The sequence below is a fragment of the Plectropomus leopardus genome, chromosome 7, assembly GCF_026936395.1.
Source record: "Plectropomus leopardus strain MGB_pleo_1.0 chromosome 7, ASM2693639v1, whole genome shotgun sequence".
In the NCBI taxonomy this organism is placed as follows: Eukaryota; Metazoa; Chordata; class Actinopteri; order Perciformes; family Serranidae; genus Plectropomus; species Plectropomus leopardus.
The window spans coordinates 10904827-10922986 of NC_142182.1; the positions used below are offsets into that span (position 1 = coordinate 10904827).

General features: G+C 38.9%; 1 protein-coding gene across 1 annotated transcript; it reads left to right on the forward strand.

Annotated features, from left to right (window-relative positions):
• Nucleotides 1-3652: 3652 nt before the first annotated feature.
• Nucleotides 3653-18001, forward strand: LOC121950177 (uncharacterized). The gene is made up of 5 exons (XM_042496100.2): nucleotides 3653-4666; nucleotides 9029-9205; nucleotides 12525-12734; nucleotides 14420-14633; nucleotides 15322-18001. Exons 1-5 carry the CDS (start codon nucleotides 4181-4183, stop codon nucleotides 15498-15500), a joined length of 1266 nt encoding a protein of 421 aa, XP_042352034.2. The 5' UTR covers nucleotides 3653-4180; the 3' UTR covers nucleotides 15501-18001.
• The last annotated feature ends 159 nt before the right edge of the window (nucleotides 18002-18160 follow it).

The following is an 18160-nucleotide window of genomic DNA, read 5'->3' on the forward strand; positions in this document are numbered from 1 at the left end:
CAAGGAAGGAAATGGCTCCCTGAGAAAAAAATCAAGACTGAATAAGCATTGCATTTTGGACTCACTGTAGGTTTTGGATGGTTACACTTTTGCACTTAAGTGTAATGCTTCACAAGGGTTGAAAGTATTGAAAAACATTTACTTGAGTCTGTACAGAAGGATATTTTTCAAGTAACTGACTGTATTAATTTTGTTTGGAAACATTTTACTTCCACTACATTTAGAAAGAAAAATATTATACTTTTGACTTCACTACAGTACTATGAATGTTCCCATTATTTGTTACTTTGAAGTATAGCTTTGTAGTCAACAGATGAATTTTCTTTAAAAAGTGCTTGTTGCACTTGTGCATTGGTGGAAATGACGGCTACAACAGATAAAGAGAAAGTTGAAGATTCCTTACCACCAGAGCTTCCATGGCCATATCTGAAGTCCATACATGAGAATTTTTACTGCACACAAACTTAATCTCTTTCTATAAAAATCCACCCTCCAACTTCAGAAAGCATGTTAAGCATGTTATACATTTGTTTGATTTCAGAATAACATTTTACGCAAAGTTATCTGGGGAAAAAAGGCGCTATACTCATCTCCCAAACTGTTGAAGCAAATTGTGACCAGGATTCAAACGATAAAAAAAATTCAAAATAAAACCACAAAATGTCTCCATACTGTTCGTTCTGAAGTTATCCAAGTGTCCTGAAGCCCTTATGTGCAGAGTTGTTTTGAAAAACGTCACTGGCTTCATGTTTTTAGCTTTGTTGTAGCCGGTTGCATGTAGCTCCTAGTGAGGGAGCCATGCTCATGTATGCGCGGTCGTACAAGACCTGCAGGAGCTTGCAGTATCTGCACACCAGTATTTACATGATACCAGTAAAACGCCCCACACACAGAGAGAGATTCCTGCAGTTAGCAGCCAGCAAAAAGTCCCTTTGCTGGATTTAAAACTACTGCATGAAAATATACTTTATAATACTTAAGTATTTTTTAAAAGCAAGTACTCCAGTACTTAAAGTCAAGTAAAATTTTGACTGAAATCTCTGTCTCTTTATTCTTCCAATCGTCCACACTATTCAAAAATGTTATAAAGACCGCAAACTAATGGGTGGCATCATCTCATTCTCTGGGTAGTGACCCTGTGCATGAATATAATGATTTAATACGGCCTGAACTCTCTGACAACAATGAGGGTTTGTGTTCATTATGAGGGGGCCTAACTAGTTTTTTTTTCTCTGATGACCTCAGATCTATGCATGGCCCAATTACTGGCTGTAAGATGTGGGCAAGCTGATAAAAACCTGCTCTCTGTGCTCCTTTTGTTCAGACTCAGGGTTGTGTCAGAGTAGAACGTGTGAGGGATCCACTCAGTGTCATTATCACATTCAAATCCCCAGGCTTCGTGGAAGGATTATCTCCATCGCCTCTGTGTAACTGCATATATTAGCATGCCAATGTGGAAATCAAAGCAAAAGTGCTGCTCAATTGTTTTCTAGTGTATTATTTCATGCTACATCATGTGAGGGAGTGCTGGTGAAGTAGGTGAGATAATCTTCAACCAATCTCAATATACGTAAAATATTAAAAACAAAACATGAAAAAACAATATGAAGTCCGCTTATAAATTTTTCATGAATGCAAGATGTGAACTATGTGCTTTTAATTTGTCTTCAACAAGCCGTCCTTTCGACTAATTCTGCATTAAGATCAAAACAACTGTTTAGTACTACAAATACAATCATTGGTGCAGCCATTATAGAATATTTCAGCCCATCATTTTGTTTCCAGGTGACTGCTCTCCATTCATTTCCAGGGAAGTGCCTTGTATGCGGTTGCCTGCCAGCTCGCAGGTCTTAACTGTAATTAGAGCTTCATTTCTCTTTTCATCTGGACTGGATGGACAGTATGATCGTTGCCAGGCACCTGCAGAGGTGGAAACCAATTACCGGTGGAGGTGCGGTGTATGACACCAATATACCTCTCTCTCTGTTTTGGTACGTGTGTGTTTGTCTCTGGATCCTCTGCGATTTAAATGGATTTATGCACTTTCCTGTCATAGTCATAGCAACAAATACGAACCTCCCTGTGAGTCTCGTGAGGGCTTTGGCTTATATCAGGGGTCACTTTGGTAAATTGATGTCCTTCCCACCTTTAAAGTGCTAATTTTATTAGCAGGGCTCAAATGGGGCTTAAAGGTCAGAGCATTATTTAAAATGCTAAACCTTCTGATGAATGTGATGCATCGAAGTCATTCGAGTCTAGGGTGGCAGCAGCGAGGAGGAATATAATGAGGAATTTCGATGATGGAATACAGCGCTGAATGCATTTCATTGGTTACACAGTATTCATTTATTCAGCTTCTATATTTGTTATTTATGTGAGAGGCATATCAAGGTTCAAGGTAAAACTTATTGTCATTCCCTTCATAAGCAATATGCAGCATGCAGGGGATGACTCTGGTACATCAGGCCTTTAGTCTACACAATATGAGAAAAGATGCAGTAGCAAAAAAGACAAAGATGAAGTACAGAGATAGGTCATTTTATAACTTTTTGTAGTAATTTTGTGTCTCTGAGGTCATTTTGTGTCTGTAGTTATGTTGTGTCTGAGGTGATTTTGTCTTTTTATAGTTATTTTCTGTCTCTTTTAAGTCAGTTTATATCTTTTTGGAGTAATTTTGCATCTCCTTGAGGTAATTTTGTGTCTCTATATTTTGTGTCCCTTTGTAGTAATTTTGTATCTCTGAGTTCATTTTGTGTCTTTTGGCAATAATTTAGTGTCTCTTGTAGTGATTTTGTGTCTTTTTGTATTTGGGGTCTCTGAGGTCATTTTGTGTCTTTTGTAGTTTTTTATGTTTCTTTCGGGCAATTCTGTGTCTCCTGTGGTGACTTTGCCACCCTGTAGTTATTTTGTATCTCTGCAATTCCAGCAAAGAGATACAAAATAACTATTGTAATTTGTGGTCTTTTTGAGTCTTCTCTTGGATGGCACTTGTACATTTTTGTGAGGAGAGGTCTGGGCAGGTCACTTGCACAGATATAAAAATGAATAGAGAAATGCTACGATTGCATCCTCATCTCTGTTCTGCTGCCTCCAATGTGCCATTACAATCTCATTTTTAGCAGCTGCACCACATCAGTGGATCTTTTTATATAAATTGGCCTTGTCCTCTGCGGAACCATCACCATGGTGAAGTATATCCACCACCAGTGCTTTCTCTAGTTCAGAGAGGACAGACGGGGACAGAAAGGGAAACAAATGTCAAAATTGAACCCACATGTGGCATAGATGGAGCTGGTGATTAACAGGGTGCTGTAAGAAATGAGATGGCAATGCATGGCATAGGAGAGATTAGAGAGGATGTCAAGCTTTCTACAGGCAGACTTCCTCTCCTCGCTGGCTTTTCTCTTAATCTTTCAACTTTAAAATGACTCTCATGTTGACGCTCATCATTTAATCAGATCTGTCGCCTCCTGCTTTTTATAGCACTTGTCTTTCCGTGGGAACATTGTTGTTGTGAAACAGGAGTAGATGTCTCTACACTTTATAATCAGTCCTTTGAGATTATACAGTAGGTGCACTGTGCCACTGTCTGTCCTTGTGTTTGTGTATTTGCGCGCGCGCGCGTGAGCGAGAGCGAGAGAGAGTGACACACCGAGAGAAAGAATCGACCCCTCTTGTTTTAGCAACAGTAAATCAATAATTCCTCAGAGTAAAACCAAAGCACATTGTCCAGCCCCTGCAGTTCGCTGTTAAGCATCTATTGGATTTTAAGACGGGACAATCACATGCCAACGGGTAGTTTTCCATTGACTTTATGAAGTCCTGGCACTTTTAAAAATATTATTTAAATGTAAACCTTTACGCGTAGACTGCTGATACATTAAACGGCTCGTTTTGTGCTGACGCTCTGTAGACACATGCAGTAGCTACTTCAGGAGAGAGAGAGAGAGAGATAGACAGACAGAGAGAGAGAGAGAGAAAACAACTGAACTTGCAGCGCAGGCAGCGGAGAGGACGCATGTGGCAAGTCTCAGCTGGTTTGGCGTGGCTGTGAGCATGGTGCACGTAAAGCCTTCTTCTCTGTTTCAGTGAATGCACAGATGTGGAGAGGACGCTCGCCTAACTGATAAGGAAGGATACAGCTGCTGGCTCTCGTTATCGTATAATATCTGCTCGCAGTATGGACGGGCTGCAGGCAGAAAACGCTGGAGTTGGCGGCACCGGGGAAAACGCGGAGGAGAGGTTCCGCGCTCTCGCCTATGACACCGCTCTGAGCACATTGGTGGCAGTGGCCGTGTACGTGGTGGTGAAAGTGAGCCTGGACGGCATCAGACAGTGGCGGGCCAGGATCTCGGTGCTCATCGTGGGTTCGGGACCCGTGGGGCTGACGGCCGCGCTGGTCGCTGTCCGCTCCGGTAAGGTGCTGAAACTGACCGTGCTGGATGAGAGGTACCGGACCGCTCTGCTCTGCCGGCCACAGCAGATCGCCCTGGATCCCCGCAGTGTGAAGTTTCTGCTGGGACTCGGGGTGGACTTTGATAACATGGAGGGCTGTTGGCACAACGAGCATTTCTTCACCAGGATAGGCGTGTTTCAGGAGTACCTGCTGAGCATCCTGGAGCAGAAGAAACAGAAAGTGGACGTCAAGGTGCAGCTGGGAACCAAGGTAAAGCATCCTCACTGATTTCAACTTACAGGCAACCATATGTCACAGTGGCGCCTCAAGGCTTTTGAAGGTCTATAACAGGGATACTCAACTTCCTTTACTTGGGGGTCACTTTTACAAAATGACAGGTGGCCAGGGGTCAGTCTGCAGCCCCAGATTTTAGGGATGTTTCCATGATGTTAGGACGTTTTTAGGATTTCAGGATGTTACTATGATTTTAGGACCTTTCTTGGAATTTAGGACATTTCAAAGATTTTAAGATGTTTCAAGAGCTTTAGGACATTTCCAGGATTTTAGGGCGCTTCTTGGAATTTAGATTTTGAGAATTTCAGGATGTTTCGAGGATTTGAGGACATTTCTAGGGTTTTTGGACATTGAGGTTTCTGGAATTTTAGGATGTTCTAGGATTTTAGGACATTAGGAGCTGAGCTAAGACCTCTGTCAAGGGGTTCGGGGCATTGTCACCTTTTCAATAAACCAGCTCTATTTTGATGCTTTTTATGCACTCTTGCGCCTTATGTATACTAACAGTCCAAAAACAATTCCCTGGCAAAATGTTCTGAATTTGCAAATGTTCGTGGGGACCACCCTGCTATTGGGGGCCAGATTTGGCCCGTAGGCCAGAAGTTGAGTATCACTGGTCTATAATAATCCTCATGTGCTACTCTCACAACTAAATCCTATGTTATAAAACTTAAATCTCCTCATGCATTTTATCAATAATACATAGAGCACTGATGTGGAAATAACGTGCGATAGCTCTGCAGAGAGATGAGATAGACTTCAAGTCCCCTACTTCCTCATTTTGTAATGACTGTGCCATCATAGTCTGTCAAAACCTGATCCTCCCCAAGTGGCAGCAGTCAAAAGAAGGAGGCTGGTGTGTGCCTCCACTTCAGCAGAGGTCTGATAGCTATCAGCTGTGATGCTGACAGAGATGTCTGATCCGATGTCCAATCAGAAGCCCCTGAGCAAGGCTGCTGTCTGAAACTGTAGCTCACTCCTTCCTTTTCTGACATTTGAAGAGCCATTTGATGCTCTCAACATGAGCCTGTTTTCCCTTAAAGCACAACATAGAGAACTGACTTTTCTCAGCAAACATCATTTTATTAGTTGTTATTATTAGTTGTAAAATGTGCTGCAGCAGACAACATCCTTACATTTCCTCATTTACACCTCTCATACTGTAGGTATACTATTCTACAGTTCTCCCAAAACTGCTCATAAAACAACATTGTATAATGTCGGACTGAAAGCATCAGTTGAAATAACCTGTTATGTAAGCTGACCTCAAACCTGTGGAGAATCCTCGCTACAGTTTTTAGGCCAGTGGAAAGAAAAAGACAGAATATAGTAAACAAATTCCAATCCAAAAATATTATATCACCAAAATAAAATGGATTAAAACTATAATCCTATTTGGATTACAAAGGATTTAATTACACATTTCTACAACAGATTTTCTGAGGGTATCCCCAAGCCACATGCACATTTAGTGAAGCGTTAATGTGTGTTCTGGCACCTGGCCACAAAGTGTGATCGATGCATTATGTTAAATCACGAAGGTTATCCCTGTTTTATTACAAAAGTTATGTTTATTTGTATAGCCCTCGCTGTGGGCTTCATAACTCCTACACCAAGAGAACAGTAACATGAGAACAGAACCTCCCTGCCAGACCTCAACTTAGGCCAAAGAAATACGTAACCTACTAACACAAAAACCTCAGAGGGGTTTCTCAGAGAGAAGCCACAAGTGCTTAGAGAGGTCAAACAGTTATGAAATGTTCAGTGAATATTTGTGTCATGGCTGGAAACCAGAGCCAGACTTAATCACTGCTCTATTAAGGTTGGACTAGACTGTCACTGTGGATGCTGTGACAGTAGAAAACATAGCTGTCGTGGTGGCACACTTGTGTGTTGCTGCTCGTCTCTGGCCAGCAGCTTCTTTCCTCCTTAATGTCATTCCTGTTAGCTGCGGCTGTCCTCCCTGCTATCCAGTGACTCACCAACCTTTGGTAGACGGAAGACAAGGTCAGGAGGGTCTTTGATCACAACAAACTTCAGTTTTATTTAGAGCTACTGCCAAGTTTGCAATTTCCTCTTGATTAGACAGGACATTGTGTTTGATGAATGGTTTTTTCACCCTCCCAGCCTGTCAGGAGTTCAAAGGTCTGGGAATGCAAAAACGGTCTTTTAAATAACCTGTTCTCTGCAGTCTAAATGGATTTAACAGAGATCTCTTGCATCCCTTGTAAGGCCCTTTTATTCTCCCTTTCAGCCTGTCAGTCTTTTCCCAACTCACTTTGTCCTGCTCTGTCTCCTCCTCTGCACAGGCAAGTACCTGGTGTTTTACTGAGGGGCAGCGATGCATACACGGGCATAATAATAAATCTCTCAGAGAGATGCACTGTTGCCAAGACTAGCACAGCCTCTGGAGCCCATTTTAATGGCTTGTAAATGTATAATAAAACTCACCTGTTTCTTTGATTAATAGGCAGCCGGCGAGGGAGAAATCAAAATGTTTGGTCAGGTCAAAGTTACAGTAATGCAAATTATAATTAGAAACTACAGCGGAGGATTAGGGCCATGTTAAAGAAATAAAAATGTTAGATTTTGACAATTAAGTTATAATATTATGACAAGAAGGTTGTAATATTACAAGAATGAAGTCACAGTTTTATGAGAAAAAAAGTTGTAAAATCACCAGAGTTGAGTCGTAATCTTACAAGAAAAAAGTCATAATTTTATAAAAATAAAGTCATATTTTTACAAGAAATAAACATATTGCAAGAAAACAATAAAACAGGCGAGGTCAGCAGGTTACCTGTTGACTGTGTGTGGCACAGCACGCCACCTGTTTTATAGTTTGCAAAATGTTTATTTCCATGATATACTATCCCTTTCCCCCCTTTTCTAAAAATATGACTTTATTCTCGTCGAATAATAACTTTTTTCTTGTAAAATTATGACTTTATATTACAATTTTATTCTCATGAAATTACCATTTTTTTACCTCATAAAACTACAACTGTATTCTCGTAATATTACAACTTTCTTTCTCATAAAATTCTGACTTTATTCTTTAAGTCACAAAAAGAAAATCCCCAATATGGCCATAAAACTCTAAGAAACCTTAGTAAAGTAGTAGTAAACTTAGTAGTATCAACAGTAAAACTGATACAAAATTAGAGAGATTAGTCAACAACAAGCTGATATGGAGACATGGGGTCTTTTTTGCAAATGTATTAGAATTCCACAGGAGACATATATATTTCTGTAAAATGGTTTCTTTAACCTTGTCTGACCTACTTGATATTAAAGTGCTATATTTTCCAAAGCTGGTCCCATAGAGTGATACCTCTCTTTAGATCTCTCATTTCACCAGATTGTGTGCACTTTTTGCTGGTCTGACATCAGCAAAAAAAAATGTCAGCACTTCGTTGGCAGCCTCTTCATTCTCTCGCTCACAGAATCATTGACCACAATCTGTATTGAATATAAGATGCATAGGGATGTTAATAGCAATAATGCATTATGACAAACAATCAACCATCTGTGCCCTCCTTCACTGACAAATCGAAAGATCTTCTGTGCATCCCCACAAAGTCATAGACCCCATATGATTATTGTTATTACAGATTATAATTGGTATAATAAGAATAAATACTACTACTACTACTACTACTACTACTAATAATAATAATGATAATAATAATAATAATAATAACAATAAATATTATTATTGTTATTATTATTATAGTAGTAGTAGAAGTAGTATTTATTTATTTATTTTCCTCTTTATAATTTTTTTGTCTTTTTTTCCCCCAAAAATTCTTTTTTCTTTTTTCTACACTTTAAGGTACTAAGTCAAATTGTAATGTGGATTGGGTTTCTGCTAGGGGTTTAGGTAAAATGTTTTATATATGTGTGTGTGTGTTACCTATGTTAAACACTAAAAAAAAGTTCTCAACAAAAAATGATTTAAAGAACAGATTAAAATTAAAAGTAGTTGAAGTAGTTGTTATCTTCAAAATAATTAAGTATTGTATAAAATATCAAACATTACCTAGATCAAGCCTCTCACTTGTGGGGATTTGCTGCTTATTTGCTGCTAGAGAACCAGTATATGTGTATATAGTATATACTGTATGTTTCTGTTGTTTGTCCCGTCAATCATCACTTGTTTTAAAGGCTGTGTGTTGAAGACTTTTTTTCCACAATCCGGACCCAACTGACTAATTGGCAGAAGAATCAGTTTAAAACATATAAATTAAAAAATTTGAAGCTATGAAAGTGAATTAAATTCTAATATCCATTAAACTGTTTTTTTCCCTGTATTTTGTTTATCTCTTGTTGCTTTAGTTCACAGAGGAATACCTGCGCCGGATCCCGAGGAATGAGTGGCCACGTGTGATTGTGGTGGCCGATGGGTCGTGTGGCGACGCCTGCTCGGTGCTGGGCATCAGCTCTGACTACACTGTGGAGTCGTGCCATGCCTTTGGCGCTAACGCATCTATAGAGAGACTAGACCAGCGACAGGTCAGGACACACAAACACACAATCTGTATACCCATATATGAACATAGACATACACTAATGGACGCACTTATTCATGTGCACACACTGAGGCAATAACCAACAGGTTGCTGTTTGCATAGAGAATGAAGGCAGCAGAAACAGGATATTGCAGGATATTACAGTGAAGGCGACTTTATTGTCCTCATAAGGCTGACTTGAGCAAACAGTGATGTGGCCCTGCCAATAGCAGCTGAGCACAATATCTGACTCTCATATAAACAGCCAGATTACAGCAGACTGTTGGATCTCGTCAGCATCAACATCGGCCCTATTCTTGATTTACTCATTGAATATGATAAGAGCAGCTGTTAGGAGGCAGGTGACAGCGATGATAAAGCCTGCGATTTAATACGCCCCCCTGGCCAGACTCATAATCTGCTCCCTGCCAGGTGAATATGAATCAAGATATCAAAACATCAGCTGCAATGTTTTCCAAATAGTGTGCCAAAGGTCATTTGACATTATATAAGCAGATGGTTCCTTGAATGATGACTCAGTGATGTTGCCAAGAGGCACTGAAATGACTGAATAGATAAATAAGGTAAACTCCCTTCCACAGAGTAAAATTTAATTCATTATTTCTTTGACTGTGTAGTGTTATATAAGCTGCAGATCAAGAAATTAAATGTGTAGTGTGTAGGATTTAGGGGGATATATTGAAATATGATACAAGAAGTATGTTTTCTTGAGTGTAAAATAACCTGAAAATAACAATCATGTTTTGGTAATGTTAGAATGAGCCGTTCATATCTACATAGGTAGCAGGTCCTCATCCGCAGAGTCTGCCATGTTGCACCGCCTTGTTCCTGCAGTGACTTAGTATGGAAAAACCAAAAATTGTCTCTAAATAGGGCCTTTCACATTTTCCCATTTTAGCTTACGCCAGCATAGTTAGCAGTTCCTCTGCAACAAGCCGAACAGCATCGGCAAAACACTAATTTGTAACATGAAACTACTTTATTCAGTGTTTTTTTTAATCCCTTGTTTTCTTCTCTGTCAACCCTCCTAAAGAATGAACTGTGAAGAAATCCTAACTGGGAAAAGTTTTAGCCAGTTGCTAGATGCCACCAAATCCTACGCAAAGCTCCTTTCAAACTTAAGTCAAGGCAAACTTTATTTGCAGAGCACATTTAAAACAACCACATTTAACCAAAGTGCTTTACAGTCATAAAATACAAAGCAGATAAATACAGAAGGAAATGGCAATAAGAATATAAGAGAGAATAAAGACATTAGAGCAACTTTCAGTTCAACGAAAGATGGGGCACAACATTCATTTATTCATTCATTCACTCAAACCTTTATTTAAGATTCAGGAAATCAGTTGAGGGGGACCCTCATTTTCATCGATGCCGAGCATGAACAAAGACATTAAAAACAATTGACAAATAACAGTTAAAATATAAATAAAATCATACAAAACAACAACAAAAGATTAAATCAATTAAGTTTTCAGGCTCAAATCAATCATACAGCAACTGAAAGAGATGGATTTTCAGAAGCAACTTAAAGGTTTCTCTTGTCTAAGCAGTTTTTTTTATTTGCATTGGTAAGCTGTTTCAGAGTTCAGGGGCAGCGACCGCAGAGGCTCAGTTGCTGCTGGTTTTGTGCCCACTATTGAGAACATCCGGGAGCATCTGATCCATCAACCTCAGTGCTCTTACTGGAGTATGAAAATACAGTAATTCTTCTAGAAAAGGTGGCACCAGACCATTTAAAAGCTTAAAAACAGGCAATAAAATCTTAAAATCAATCCAGAAACGTACAGGAAGCCAGTGGCAAGAAGCCAATACTGGTGTTATGTGATCTGGATAATAACAAATGTATAATATCTGGAATATGGTGCAGCAGACAGACTGACAAACAAATGTCACATCCCTGCTGGTCCGCTGACGTTGAAGATGCAGACAAATGATATTTACCGCAGTAGTCAGCTCCTCAATCTGCGCTATTATTGATATTTTTCACACTTACTGACTTGTGCAGACAAAAGGTTGCTCTAATGATTATATGCAGCGACAGTCTACACAAAACAGAGGATTCATTTGGAGAACTAAATAAACAGGTCAAGATCTCAGGTCTAATATCTGACACAAGCATAGTCTCTGCTTTTTTTTATGCCACCATAACCATTCATATCACGTTCTCTTTAGTGGCTGTGTGGCTGCCTTTTATTGGACCCGTTTCTCTCTGGCTGTTTCCTGTAGTGATTGAATTTACCTCCCAGGATATGACCTGGTCGTCCCCACCATCCTCTCCCAGTCGCCGTTCTGTTCCCTCACTATCTCCCTTGGTTGCTTTAAATGCTGTCTGATCCAACTTGGCTGGTTTTTGTCACTGAAAGCTCCTCCTCTCCAGTGTTTAACACTCTTAGTCAGTAGACCGGCACTGTGACTTAATTCACACAATTAAAATTAAAATCATTTTTTTATTATAATTCAAATGTGCAATGGGGTTTTTAAGGTGAAATAATTTCTAATATCATTGTCTTAACTGCAATATTTTGGTGCGATATTTCAACCACAGCAATCCTCTGTGCTATATTCTTCCAATGTAGGCTATATTTCCCATGTTCCACATAGTGTATATATTCTTATTGATATTCTCACTTATGTATGTATCTGTTGTAGTATCACACACATATGTATATTTTTAACTTACATACCAGTTTTTCTGCATTGCATTGTAGCATAGGCACAGTTTTGTATTTCACACACTTTACATACTCAGCACATTGTACATGTTTATAATTTCAAATATTCACATACTACTGCTTATTGTTCATTATTGTAATCTTTTACATTTTATATTTTTTACACCCTTGGCATACTCAGCACATTATACATACTCATATTTTTTTATATTTACACACTTGTGCTAAATGATTTACTGTTGTATGTTATATTTTTATATACTTTGTGCTGGTATTTATTTCTCTTATTTCTATTTACTATAATTGTCTATGTTTGACATCAGAGTGACTGTAACAATCCACAGTTTCCTCCCAGGGATCAATAAAGTATTTCTGATCCTGATTCTGATTCTAAAAAATAAAACTGATCAATTCTGCTGTCAGGGAAATGGGGAGTCAGATTGAACCATTGAATAAAAAAATCAAGATTTTATTAACCTCCGCTCCAGTGACAACAACTCACAGGCAGCTGTGGTAAATGCGCATCACTTATGTTAAGAATTAGATTTACAACTGATGATATCAAATATGACACTAATATCACTGCTGTTCCTCTGTTTTTTCTTTCACTCTGTCTTTAAACTCCAGGTTCCCACTCCTGAGATCCGTGCTCACAGCCTCTACTTCGACCTGTCTGCTTACGGAGTGGAGGCGCTCCGGGAGCACCGAAATCCCACGGCCAAACCCGGTTTCCACCTGAAGATTTATGGCACCTTCAGAAACCGCTACATGGCCCTTGCCTGCCCCGCCTCTGACACCAAGATGGTTCGCTTCCTCAGGCACACGGCCAACGCCTCCGTAAGAGTCCTTTTGATTAAATAATGTTTCTGAGCTTTGTTTGCTGCTTGTTGTTGATAAAGCGTCTGGGTATGAAGAAAACACAGCTGTGGTTCCGTGTTACAGCAAAGGAGAGACAAATAATGATAACTCTGGCCACAGGGCTGCCTCATCTAGCTACTTATTCCTCACCTTTCATTCAGCAAATGGCCTTTGAGTGTGCTATTGTGGGAGTCCATTAGTGTCTGTATGTCGGTGTATGTTTGTGTCAGTAAGTGTTGGAGTCTGTGGATGTATTTGAGCGTGAGTGTGTCTGAGCCAAAGAGAGCTGAAGAAATGGGGGAAGAGGGGGAGGAGAAAATAGACTTCACTGTGTGTGTGTGTGTGTGTGTGTGTGTGTGTGTGTGTGTGTGTGTGTGTGTGTGTGTGTAGAGGCCATCTGTACCCTGCTGTTACACATCAGTGAATAAATTGAGGGCAGCATATTTTCTTCCTGTGCTCAACAACAGGCTGTGGGTGTGTTTCGAATCACTGGGCAGTTTGTGTTTTATCTTCATTTTCATGTCAAAAACTGCTCTGGTCATGTCTGTAGCCTGTGGCCACAATGTGTGGTGTAGTACGCACAGGTACAAACCTTCCTTGGAGCGCTTGTTGCTATGTGGGTGGCATCATACGCACTGTTACTTGGTAACAGATGACTGTGCAAGTATGGGTCGAGGAAGAGCAGAGTTTAGCAGAGAAAAGGAGCAAGAGAGGCCTGTCACTTAATACTCACAATTACTGTAGAATCGATGAGAGGGAACACGGCAGCTTTTCTTCTGCAGTGTTCAACATCAACATCAAATGCCAAAGTGTTTTTATGAGTCACAGTTGCTTTGGTGCAGATAGATGAAAGGATGCAACAAAACCTGTAATGGTAGTGTGACGTGTATGACTTGGTCTTGACCCATAGAACACTATTAAAAGACAACATTTGAATTATGGCTACAGCCAATGATTTTTTTTCATGGTTGAATAATGTAACCTTTTCTTGATTATTTGATAAGATGTTTTCCCAATGAAATGCAGAAAAAATAAGCAAAATAAGAAGTACAGGCAACAAAAAAAACAGATCCAAATGATTGTTACTGCAAACCAATTTTCCCACGGGAACAAATAAAGCATCTGTCTTTATCTTATAAGTTGAATAACGCCTACTATAAAACAATGAAGACTAACTGGTGCAGACTAAATACACAAGTGAAGCAGGGTTATTAGGGAGAGGTGAAACTACTCAGGGTGGGGAAGGTAACCACACAGGCAGGAAACACAAAAGGCCAGGAAGTGAGGTATCTGAAACAAGATACACATATGAGTAACAAAATAAAACAAGAAAAAATAACTGAAGATATGAAAAAAAAAAAAAAGAAATTTAATAGCTGGGCCCGGATTAACATAACATGCAAATTGATCAGAGCTCAAAATGACATATTCAATTTGGTTTTGTTTTTTCCAACCAACAGATTAAAATAAAAAAAAATTAATATTATAAAGAAACACTCAAGTTAAGCTGAAACTGGTTTGATCAGAGCACATCTGAGCCTTCAGATGTGTAAATCTGCAGTGTTGTTCGTAAGCAAGTCACTTTACAAGATGGTGAGGTTAAAAATTGTTAAAGTGGACCTTTTATGATGCTACAAATCACCTGTCTCTGTTTTGCTGCCCAGATCATGAAGAACATTTTCCACCAATCCTTCAACGTCTATAAGACAGACATAGAGCCTCGTCTCAATGACGTGACGCTCCACCACATGCAGTGCAGCCGTCGTCTTTTTGAGATTCAGTTATCACACAGACGCATCAGTGCTGCCTACATAGAGGGGGACAATGTGGCAGTCACTGTGGAGGGGGAGGCGGCACGTGTCCTCAACTTCGACACAGGTACGCTTGTCTGTAAAACAAGTTATTGCACTGCTGAAAGCTGGAGGGGGTATTCTGATCTTTTCTATGTTCAAAGTACTGCTGAGGGTGAGACAAGCAGAACACAGAGCTGTTTCAATAGATGAAACAAAATGAGTTGGAAATTAAGGGAGATGCAAGGAGAGATAAATTATTTTTTATGTGTTCTGACTGTGTGTGACTCATTACTGCACTCCGACGCCTTTCAGCTGATGCTTATCTGGTTTTGTCTTCATTGTGCTGCTTCCTTCTTTTTATTTAAGTCGTAACTATGATTTCAAGGGTACAGTTTAGTATTTGTCTGCAAAATAAGGACCCGTATGCTTCTTATTATGATTATGCGCTGTGCTTTACTGAGAAAGATTTTTATTTAATGCATTAACGATAGTGGTTGACCGATATTGCTTTTCTCAGAGCCGATACCGATAATAATTATTAGTACTTACTGAGACCAGTAACTGATTTTTGGAACTGATATGCATTTACAATAAATAATAAATAATAATAAATATTTTTCATTAATCCATTGTATTGGCGCTCATTAAAATAAGATGCAGGTACAGATAATCAGCAAAATGCCAAATATCGGCACCGATAATCGACCAGGCCGATAATCTGTCGACCATTAATTTGATGATGTCTGTGATGCATGTTTTTCTTAATCCTCCAGGCTGTGGGGTGAATCTGGGTATGCGAGGTCTGGAGTCAATGGGGACGTTTATTTACCGGACAGCCACAGCTGTGGACCAGAATGATATTTTAGAGGCACTGTCAGCTAAGATGCAGCACTCCAGACAGGTGGCCGAGACCTTCAAGCAGACGGGCCTGACTCAATCAATGTATGAATGAAACACGAGGACGACATGGTGAATGTATAATGCCACCTAGTGGATCGGGTGGATTATTTGTGTTTACAGTGTATCAAGAGTCTGATGCTGAGATGGACCACTAATGGTTGCATACTGAATGGAGCTGAATGAGCTGTGAACAGATGGATAGTGGATGTAAACATGGGACCATAAGTCTTTGTGACATACAGTGAGTGGATCTATTCAGAATGGATGGAGTGAGAATGGTCAGGGCCACAGTTGGTTACAATACATTTGAAGCTGTTCTGATTTTTCAGGTCGCAAAGGTTAATACAGAAAGAGATATTTAATCTTTTAGTGCTGCAATGGAACAATATACATTAACTGCTTAATGCACTGAATTTCTGTGTAAAGTGTGAGAATGTAGGAAAATAAATCCAGTACTAAGAGAATAGGAGTAGTTCGAATAAATGAAAACTCTGTGATGCTTTTTCTTTTTCGTCACTGTCATCTTCTCCATTTGTTAGGGAAAGAACTGACTTGAATTCCAAAATCTAGTCGATTTTGCTCTCCATGCATCACATCAGTGGCGCTAGAGGAAATGAGACAGCGTTGTAGCATCATCAGCTACTGAATAATGTATAAAAATGTTATTGTCCATGATTTATAAGAGAAGCACTCGTGTTCAAAATGTTATAATCAAGCCTTTTGTCTTTGTGTTTGTTTGACAATGTGATGATAATTGTGGTGATGATGTGCTAAAGTATGGAGTTCCCTATTTTTGTGTGCTGCCTTGTAAATTAAGACTTTTTGGCATATTTTAAAAAGACAAGGAGCCAATTGTATTATCACAAATCATTACTGCTGTTGTTACATTTTCACTTTCCTTTTTATATTTTGCTCAAGGTGATTTAAAAGGAAACATTTATTATTTCAGATGAAGGATAGTAGGCTGATTATAATGTCCTACTACTGTCTGAGTGCCAGTAAAGGTGGTGATTTGGCAAGAGTAATATGGATGGTCTTTACTCTTACTTTAATTAGAGATTAAATGCAGTTTAAAAAAAAAGAAATAAGTAAAATCCACTTAATTTAGTTCTTAGTCTGGGCTCTAACAAATTGCTTATTTGAATTAAAATAAAAAATAATGACAGCCTCAATTATCTGTTCTGCTCTGCGGGTTTGACTCTGGAGGTATCACATTTTTTATTCGTGTTACAAGCTGTGGTGGGAAAGGGGAAACTTTGTTTTCAGAACAGCTGATATGAGGCAGTGCTGTCCTCTAGTGGTGGATTCTGTCTGTTGCATCTGCCTCAACTCAGACCCTCAATTTAGACACCTCTCAGTCCTGTTTGTATAAGTAGGACAATTCATTTGGTATTTAATGTATAAAGAAAGATCACTATAGCTCACAGGACACTGATGGAACCAGCAGGGAAACAATATATGGTTCAAGGATACAAGTACTTTCAGGCTTCAACAATACATTTGCTGGGAAACGCCAACTTTATCCTAGGAACCCCTATTTCTTTGAAGCATAACTCCTCTACCTCTATTATTACTGTTATTTTATAAGTGTGATTCCTGCTACTTCTCCAGTTGCATTGCTTCATGGCATGAAATACCAGCAAAGGTTTAGTGAGTTGATTTCTACTTCTGTGGTAAAAACAAAACAAAAAACAAACTGTTCATTCCAGGCCTTACAGCTTTTGATTAGAAAATGTGTGATAAAGTGACATGATGTGCAACATAATGTTTTTTATAACAGGTCTTATCCGTCAGAAAATTGTAACATGAGCATATTTTGAGAGCAACTGATATTAGGCCGTCATCAAGAGTAAGATGCTAATGTACCATTAGGGAAATGAAATAGGTGCCCCTGAACTCACACAACAGTACCACACATTATTATAATAATGTCTGAATCCAATTTAACTTGCTGATAACTTTTTCATTAGGTGATGGTGATGTCAAACTTTGTAAACATGACGAGAGCATCAAACAAAAACAAAACAACAACAACAAAAACAGATTACCTGTTGGAATGAATGCTGTGATTATTTAATACAAGGCTTTTCATCTAGGCTTAAATGTTTGGAAATGCTTTTTTTTTTAAAAAAAAATCTTATTTTAATGTCATCCTTTATTTTGCAGGATTATAGACTGGTGCATCTTATTCATATTGACTGAAGATATCAGTCAGTGCAATATCACATGCAAAAAGTTGTCCCAGTCACTTTATTTTATCACTGAATTGTTGTAACTTGTGATTTATTTTTGTTTGTTTGTTTGTTTCTGATGTGTCATTCAGAAAGCTGACTGACAAATAGCATCCTGTGATAGATAAAATCATAGTTAAGTGAGGTAAGGAAAATTTAAAAAGCCTTATGTCAACTCCTTTTCACACTAAAAACTCTATGAAACAACCCTTCCCGTTCACTATTTTTTATTACAAATATTTTGTGAAATGTGCAGTAAACACATTTGTAATGCATCAAATAAAACATTAAACATTATTTTATCACCCTTAGAGAAAAGAGAGCTAATAGGTGAACAATGTGTGTTTTTTTTCATGTAGTCTTTCTGTTACTATAGATAATGCAACATGCAAACACCATAAAGCCTACTTTGAAAAATCAAAGCAGTCCACCTGGGCCTAGCAAAGCAGGGTGTGGGAAATATGTAAAGCAATTCAGTATG